The sequence below is a fragment of the Peromyscus californicus genome, unplaced genomic scaffold (assembly GCF_007827085.1).
Source record: "Peromyscus californicus insignis strain IS unplaced genomic scaffold, ASM782708v3 Scaffold_12__1_contigs__length_115047231, whole genome shotgun sequence".
NCBI lineage: Eukaryota > Metazoa > Chordata > Mammalia > Rodentia > Cricetidae > Peromyscus > Peromyscus californicus.
The window spans coordinates 71,067,126-71,076,643 of record NW_026294413.1 but is presented as its reverse complement, the minus strand read 5'-3'; the positions used below and the strand labels follow the sequence as shown (position 1 = coordinate 71,076,643).

The 9,518-nt window shown below is 40.3% G+C and overlaps 1 gene segment (V, D, J or C); it reads left to right on the top strand.

Annotated features, from left to right (window-relative positions):
- The first annotated feature begins 4,003 nt into the window (after positions 1-4,003).
- On the top strand, positions 4,004-4,593 carry LOC128106924 (T-cell receptor alpha chain V region 2B4-like). The segment is given in 2 exon segments: positions 4,004-4,052; positions 4,244-4,593. Coding segments are annotated over 2 exon segments (399 nt in total).
- The last annotated feature ends 4,925 nt before the right edge of the window (positions 4,594-9,518 follow it).

Below are 9,518 nucleotides of genomic sequence, written 5' to 3'. Positions count from 1 at the left end.
ATATCATGCAAAGAATAATAAACTAAAACTGTGAGTGGGCGCAGGTTAAAACACTGTCCCAGGAAGAGCCTGTGCCTTCAGTCAGAGGCCCACAGTAAGGAGAGCCTATTATTATCATTATGCCAGGTGACTAGTCTAGAGTAGCTAAAGAGCACCTAACATTTGTACTGCACAGAACTTAGGAGAAAGGTAGCTGAAAGCCTGTAGAAATCCACCATGCTGCATTCTCTTGCTTTTGCTCCATTTTTTCTTTTATTGAAAATAATTTTTTTCTCACACAATATATCTTGATCACAGTTTCCCTGTCCTCTACTCCTAATTCCTCCTTCCACCCCTCTCATCTGGATCCACTTCCTTTCTGTCTCTCATTAGGAAACAACCAGTCTTCTAAAGGATAGTGATAAAATAAAACATAATAAGATAAGGCAAAAACTAACAGGTTAGAGTTAGACAATACAAACCAATCAAAGGAAAGAACCCAAGAGAAGGCACAAGAAACAGATACCCACTTGTTTGCATACCCAGCAATTCCATAAAAACTCTAAACTGGAAGCCATAATATATACCCAAAGGACCTGGTGAAGATCCGCCAGGTCCTGTGCATGCTGCCTCAGTCATTCTGAATTCATATGTGCTTTGATCATGTTGAGTTAGAGGGCCTTGTTTTCTTGATGTCCTCCATCCCTTCTGGCTCTTATACTCTTTCTGCCACCTCTTCAGCAGGGTTCCTTAATCCCCAAGTGGAGGAATGTGATCCAGATGGTTCATTTATGGCTGAGTGTTTCAAGATCTCTCACTCTCTACATGTCTGTCTGTAGGTCACAGTATTTGTTTCTATCTGCTGTAGGAGGATGATTTTTTGATGATGACTGAGCAAGACATTGATCTATGAGTACAGCAGAATGTCTTTAGGAAAATTTTATTGCTACAATTTTTAAAACAATAGTATTTTCCTTTACCCTAGGTCCCTGGGTTATCTAGTCTCAGGTTCTTTGTCATCAAAGCAATGTCGAGTATGGGTTCCATCTCCTGAAGTGGGCCTTGAGTTAAACCTGATATTGGTTGGTTACTCCCACAAGTTTTACTACCTTTGCCTTAGTACATCTTGCAAGTAGGACACCATTGTAGATCAAGGGTTTGTAACTGTTTTGGTGTTTATGTTTCTCTTTTGATACTTTGCAAAGTACCTTTCTATAACAAAGATGCCTATATCTATATAACCTAGGTTATATCCCTATAACCTAGGGATGAAGGCTCCATGTAGGCATCAGCTCAACTTCTCCATGATTAATGAGTTATGTGTTGTCTTCAGCATGGGGGTCTTGTCATCAGTTTGTAGAGAGTAACATATAGTCCTGACAACCCCAACAGGTTTGGGGATTTCCATGGGTAGTAGATAGGGTATAAATAGCGTTAGAATATATTATGTGAAATCCTGAAAAAATTAATAAAATATATTTTTAAAATTTAAAAATTAAAATCCTAAATATAATATTGCAGGCTGAAATAAAAAAGTGATATGCAATAACTTAGAGACATACAAAATTAATGAACAGTGATAAACATTGCTACACAGATAAATAAAAAGCAAATATATTTTGTTGCATGTTCCTTTTTACCTAGCTTACAAGAGCAATACATAAGATACAATTATAGATGTATTCCTAGCAATATACAAGTAAATAGGTGTATAGTTTTACATGTATAAAAAAGTATCTGACATCATTTTAGTACAATTTGCATATTTGAAACTGATACAAATTTAGTATCATCACAGCTTTTACTATGGAATAAATCACCATTCACTTCATTGAAAATGAAGGTGTGACATTGAATGTAGTACTGGGGTTTTATTTGGCTCATGGTCAAAGGTAAAACTGTCCTCTATGTACCTGTAGGACTACACACTCCCTTACCATCAAGTTTAGCTTTTGTAGGACACCCCTGATCTCAGCTAGATTAACTCTGTTAAACTGTTTGTAGCATGATGTGGTTCTTGCATCTTCTACTGCATTTGATGTCTTATCTATTTTATGCTGTCTTTTGTCAAAAACCTTATAAATAGGTGTGATTATCATAAACACTGTACCCTAGGCCCATGTCCTGTCTTTAAGGCTTCATATTGAATTTTTAGACGTTATCTAAGGCATGATGGATGCTTTCTTCTGCTGTGGCCTTGCCTATTTTGGCTCTCACATTTATTGAGAAATAGCCTTTGTTTTGTTTTTAAAGAGCAAAATATTCTTGAAAAGGATGTTAGCATGAGCTTCTTGACTTCTGCTCTACACACCAGACAGTTCTGGCTTTCTAGCTGGACACAAGTGTGCCATTAGTGCAAAATATAATGATGCATTGTAAGGGACTCTGAACTCTATATCTGTTAAAATTATGTTTTATTTAAAAAAATAAAGACAATTAAAATAAATAAATAAAATTATTACAGAAAATAAAAAGTGTTCCTCATAGCCATGCATAGTGGTACATGCCTTTAAAGGCAAAACTCAAGAATCAGAGGTTAGTGGATCTCTGTGAGTTCTAGGCCACCTGGGTCTATACAGTAAATTCTGGGCCGTCCAGGACTACAGCGACCCTGTGTTTTAATTAAGGTTTCTGTTACTTTGAAGAAACACCATGATCATGGCAACTCTTATAAAGGAAATCATTTAACTAAGACTGACTTACAGTTCAAAGTTCTAGTCCATTGTTAGCATGGCAGGAAGCATGGTGGCACACAGGCAGACATGGTGCTTGAGAAGGAGCTGAGAGTTCTACATCCAGATCTGCAGGCATCAGGAAGAGAGAGTCCCTGGGCTTGGCTTAAGTACTTGACAGCTTAAAGCCCATTCCTAGTGACAGACTTCCTCCAACAAGACCACACCTCTTATTAGTGCCACTGCCTATGAACCAGTGGGGGCCATTTTCATTCTCACCACGACACTCTGTACTAGTCACTTTTCTATCACTGTGATGACACACCATGACCAGGTAACTTATAGAAAACAGTTTAATGGGGGCTTACAGTTCAGAGGGTAAGTCCATGGCAATCGTGGCAGGTAGCATGGTAGCAGGCAGGCAGGCAGGAAGGCATAGTGCTGGAGCAGTAGTTGAGAGCTTCTGTCCTGATCCACAAGCAGGAGACAGAAAGAGCTAACTGGAAATGGCTTGGGGTTTCGAAACCTCTGAGCTCAATCCCAATGAAGTACCTCCTCCAAGAAGGCCACACCTCCTAATTCTTACCAAATGTTCTACCAACTAGGGATCATACATTCAAACATATGAGCCTGGGCGGGGGGCTTAAATTTAAACCACCATATTAGACTCTGTCTCAAAAACAAAAAATATGTTCCTCAGTGTTTGACATGGAACCATATTTACTAAGTGAGATTTTAACCCAGTCAGTTTCTCTAGAATTCCTTCGATTAGAAGAAGTTTTTTCAAAAGTCAAAGAGGAAGTGTTTTATACAGCTGCATTGTCTGGCTCAGAGAGAAGTTATGGAGTGTGAAATACTCCTGAGCTACAAGAACCTCACTCAGATTTGGTAATAGAAAAATACGAATCACTGAATGCAAGGAAGTGGCTGCTTGAGGGAACTCAAGAAATTTTTGAAGTTTAATTTGAAATTCATGAAAACATACATGTTTCCCCACATTGACTTGGAGCAAATGTCTCTTAAGTTTGTTTTTAACTAAGATGCCAGATTTTTACTTTTAGCTGCTCACATGAGTGTTTATTTTTAGCAAATCTTTGATCACTGTCAGTATCCACAAGGTGGCAGTCTCTTCTTAGAGACATGGGGGACCTCTCAAGTGGTTTTGAGTGACAGAGTTTATGGGGGGAGGGGTTTACTGGTGTCACAAGGGTGGGAAAGAGCTTTGTCTTCCTACTTGGTGGCACAGTATCTTGATGTTTCCTGAAGGAGAAACATTAGAAATGTGAAACTGATTTTTTTTTTAAAAACCAGGCTTATAATCTGGATCCTCAGTGAAGAGAGAAGAAAGAATAATGAAATCCTTGAGTGTTTCACTAGTGGTCCTGTGGCTTCAGTTTAATTGTGAGTTTTGGCATTTCTCTTGGATATAAAGTGTGATATGTGGAGTTGTTGCCTACTATAGGATAATGGTAGGAACACAGATGGTTTTCATCTCTAGTAAAGGGGTGGGAGGCCCATGGAGAAACCATTGTAGAGTGTTAGCATCCATGTGCATCTAGTCTTTGTTGTGTGACCTTTGTCTCTCTTCACAGGGGTGAGCAGCCAGCACAAGGTGCAGCAGAACCCGGAATCCCTCAGTGTCCCAGAGGGAGCCATGACCTCTCTCAACTGCACATTCAGTGATAGTACTTCTGATTACTTCTGGTGGTACAAACAGCGTTCTGGGAAAGGCCCCGAGTCGCTTGTGTCCATCATCTCCAACGGTGAGAAGGAAGAAGGCAGATTCACAGTTCACCTCAACAAAGCCAGCCGGCATGTTTCCCTGCACATCAGAGACTCCCAGCCCAGTGACTCAGCTGTCTACCTTTGTGCAGTGAGAACACAGTGCTCCCCAGGCACCTGCAGCCTGCACAAAAACCTATTGGGCCCTGACAAGGCCTGAACTAGAGCACCTAGAGCACGCTATTTGAAAAGTATTTACTTTATGAAAATGTCTCACCCTGAACACATAGTGTGTTATAGACTATTATTTCAATGTATGTTACTTTTGTATGGTCTGGAATGTTTGTTGAATGATGTAAAGATATGTTTGATTGAATAAAATTCACCTGCAGTCAGGAGGCTGAGTCAGCAATGAGCTGACAGGATGTGGTAAGGGGAGACAGGTGAAAGGGGGTTTATAAGGAGGGGCAAGGAGAAGCATAAGGACTTTTTGGAGCACTCGAGCAGGTACAAGAGGGGAGCTACTTGCTATTCGGCCTCTCTGAAGAGCAGAATTCCACCTTAACCTTTGAATCTTGAGTTCTTTAGAGGGACAGAGGTTTAGTTAAGTTCCTTTCATAGCTTTGCAAGAGTTGGAACCAGAGGGAACAAAATGTCCTCCAGCTATGGCCCTTGTGGCCTAACTACTGTTGGTAGCAGCAGAGCTGCAGTTGCTGATTCGGACAGCTGTGGCTTTAAAGGAGAAACAATTTTTAAAAAGGACAATAGTGCTCTAAGCTTCATGTCTCATATTCCTTCTCATTCTCTTTTTTCATAACCCACTGAATCTAATTAGTGTTGCCCATGTGCTTATGGTTGTGGGATCATCTCCTGATACATGGGCAACCTACAAGTGCGCACCTTCTTAAAGAAAAATGACTCTTCTTGTGCCAACAGCCATCAATTGCCAATAGCTCCTCAGCAAGAAAAGGGCCTCAGGAGCCCCTTTCACCTCCATGATTGAATTTCAAGCTGTCTTGATTTTGTGCATGTCTGGTACAGTTAACCACAGGTCCTGTGAGTTCATGTGTAGCAGCCTTGTCATGCCCAGAGAAAATTATTTTGAAGCTCTTCTCCCCATCTTCTAGTTCTGTTTTTGTTTGTTTGTTTTGTTTCACTTTTCTTCCAAGATATTCCCTAAGCATTGTTGAGATGAAAAGTTGGTAGAGGTGTTTCATCTGTGGCTGAGCACTCACAGTCTCTTTTTCTTAGCACTTTGAGCATTCTTCTTATCCTTGGGTTTCTACATTTTTCAACCCCCTCCTTTGTGATGTTTTCCTAGCCTTGGAGGGGCTGATACAGATACCCCACTTAGGTTTGGATACTCAACACCTATTCTCAATACCTTGTGTTGTTATGCATCTCTGTGTCAACTCACTGAAAGAAAGCATCTTTGACCAAGGTTAAGAACAACACTAATCTGATTGTTGGCTCTTGTCTGAACTCAGTCACATTCCTTCTTTGCAGCTGGGGGATACACTTGGACTTTTCATTTGGATGATCACATTATCACTGTTTGTTCAAGACAAGTGCTTCATAGATGGAGTCTCAGATCTGGTTATACCTCTATGAATTTCCTCAGGGATCCAGGCGCAAACCACTGGCTCTGATCCTGTTGAGTCCATGGCAACCTCCTTTGTACTGCTTGGAGCCTGTGTCAAAGTTCTCATGTATATTTTAGTTTCCACCTTGCTGAATTTTGTGTAGATTAAATTCAGTTTCCTTTTGCAATCTCACAGTATTTTCTGTTTTCCACAATCTATTTCTTGTTAGCTATGAAAATAAAAAGTTTAATATATTTACCAGTACTAGAGACATCTGCAAGTTAGAAGTATCAATACCAGTCAGTGACTATCAGCTATGAGGCAGCCAAGGTCAGCATTCCAGAAAGCACAACTCAGAGGTGGGTAGAGGGAGGCTTTAACAACTTCTAATTGGGTAGGTAGTACCTGAACATCACATGATCATCTCCCAACTTGGGACATGCATAGAGCATGTGGGGCTTCGATTGGTTCAGCCTGTGATCACCCAGAAAACTAACCAATCCCAACACAATTATGTCAGTCCAATCTCTTCCATAGCCCTATAAAGACCCTAGACAAGGAGGGTGACAGTTCCCTCCTCTCTGAAATTATTCTTTCTCTGAAATTTCTTGTGCTTTTTCTTAATTTCTCACTTTTCTGTAGCCTCTTTAATAAAGATTGCCTTGACTTTGCATTCCCATACAAGAATCCGCATCTTTTGCCTTCATTGATAGCAGATCACAAACTCAGAGCCACTGTCCCAGGTCAATCTTTGGTGAATGTCAGTGTCTGGCACCAGGGCCTTTGGTCATGTACAACTGAGTTGTGAAAGGGCCTGCCACCTAAAAAACCCAAAAAACTGAAAACGAACCAACCAACCAACAAAACCCCAACTCTGCATTCCTGGGATCTATATACAACTTTTTCCTCATTCATGAAGACATGAATTAAACTATTACCTCTTAATCTGTTCTAGGACAAGGCAGAGAATGAAAAAGCTTTGCAATTTCTTCTGAATCAGCTCTGGACCCTCAACTCTCTCATACCATGTTCAAGCAGCAAAATGAGGTGACAAACACCAGATGACAGATGGCAAGATGGTGGTGCTTCTGTGCCTTAAGACTTGATGTTAAGCCATGACTCCCCTTGTGTGTGTGCGTGTGTGTGTGTGTGTGTGTGTGTGTGTGTGTGTGTGTGTGTGTGTGTGTGTGTGTATGTGTGTGTGTGTGTGAAGACTGAGCTTTCCTCTGACTGGTTATGTTAAAAACAGGGCTCTGGGAAATAGACTAAACACACACTCAATTGGGGGAACTAACTTTTCTCTCTTAGGAACCTAGTTCCAAATCAGAGTCCAGAACTGCATTCCCTGTTTAAAAAAAAAGGTGGGGGGACTGGATAAACTCTGGGAGTTCTGGTGGCTGTATGCCTACAACTAGCTAGTGAGTTCAATCTATTGGTAATGGGAACAGGGATATCTAAGTTCAGGGGATGCATCATTGAAGAGGCCAGGTGTTTTTGATAATTTGAACATGCACTTGGAAAGTATACAAGCTGACTTCTGATCTCTAGCTTGTGTCTCTGTCTAGAGGTGAACAGCCTACAAACAGAAGAGAATCCTCAGGCCCTAAGCATCTAAGATGCTGAAAATGTCACCAGGAACTGCAGTCACAAAACTTTCATAGCTGCCCTACTGCAGCCCAGACAGGACTCAGGTAGAGGCCCTGCCCTGCTAATCTTAATCAGTTTAACTGTGAAAGAAAAACAGTGAAAGACTGAAAATCACCTTTGAGGGAGGGACCAGGACTTAAAGAGATTCACTGATAGGCAGTGAGATAGGGGGAGGGCACACATCATTAACAAAAATGGTGAACTTCCAAGATGGCTGGCTTTATCTTCACCCTGCTGATCTGAGATAAAGCTTGGCAGTTTAAAACAGAGGGCTGGTGAGGCTTTTCTCTATCAGTAGGCCTCCTGCTGCTGCTGAACCTGAACAAGTTCAAGGCCTGATCAGCACATGTTTGTGTCAAAGCTGTGGGCCAATCATTTATCTTGTCTTTATTCAAACTGACCAACCATAAGTTAGGGGAGGAAAACCTCTTAGAGACCCTTAAATACCAGCCTTGGAGAAGACACCAGAGTTTAGGATTCCTGAATGCCTTCTCTGCACTGCAGAGTGTCTCTCTCTGTGTTCTCTCTCTCTCTCTCTCTCTCTCTCTCTCTCTCTCTCTCTCTCTCTCTCTCTCTCTCTCTCCATTCTGTTTTCTCCTTTCTCCCCTCTTCCTAATACAAGCTTCTCTTCATCAGTTGATTCTGTCTACTGTCTCTTCCCGACTGCCATGTTCTACACTGGAGATTTTTGCTGCTTTGTAATTCTTTAACTGGTAAAGAAAAAGAACTGATCAAGAACCCCTAGATAGTAGGAAGACCTCTATCTTTTCCTGTCCTGTTCCTAGCTGTGCACACAGGCTTACTCCTGTGCTGCAGATGGAGTGTTTATCATGTACCTGTTGCTGTAATGCAAACCCTCCGAGATGCTTCCTACAAACCCCAACTATGGATGGAGTTGGTACTTCTGTCTTCCCATGAGGAAAAGATTGTTATCAATAGGAAAGGCAAACCCTTTCAAACTTGTGACTTTAAAAGCATCTGTGAATGAAGCAAAGTGCTATGAGCTTAGATTAAAAAACTGAAATGCAAGGCTCAGTTCAGGCCATTCTTACATAAATGTCTTCAAGTGTAGTGACCTTGTATTTCTTCACTTGAAATGAAACTCAACACCTTCTGCACAGCTAAGGACTTTACCATGTGAATGGGAAAAACATTTTAAGCTTTATATATGACAAAAGGTTAGTGTGTAGAATATAAAAACAACTAAAAATCCCTAAACATTAAGAAACAAATCCAATTTAAAAATGAAGCATGGAGCTCAACAGAGAATACTGAAGGTTTGAATTACAAATGACTAAGAAACATTTAAAAATGTTCAGCATCTTTAGCTATTGTATAAATGAAAAATTAAAACTTCTTTGAGATTTTATAGCACTCCAGGAAGAATGGCTAGGATCCAAAAAGCAAATGAAGAGAAATATCTTGGATTTGGAGAAAGGGAAATATATATTCACTGCTGATGGGAATGCAAACTGGTGGATTACTATGGAAGTCTATGTAAAGTTTTCTCAAAATCTAGAAATAGATCTACCAGATAGTCCAGTTAAGTATTCTTTGGAATATACCCATAGATCTCTGATTAGTCATGTTCATTGCTAGTATATTCATGATATCTAGGGAATACAAACAGCCTAGATGACCACCAGCTCAGGAGTGGGTAATTAAACAGAGGTTCATTCATTTGGGGTTTTGGGGGGCACTAGCCATCCTTTCTCAGTAAAATGAAATCTCAAAGTGATTTTAATCTGTATTTTCATGATATCTAGTAGTGTTTACACCATTTGTACTTCATCTTTTGAGAACTTTTTGTATAATTCCATGCTCTATTTTTCATTGGGTTGTTAGTTTTAATGATGTTTAGATTTTCAAAGTTCTTTTTATATTCTAGATATTTACCTTTCTCAGATATATAACT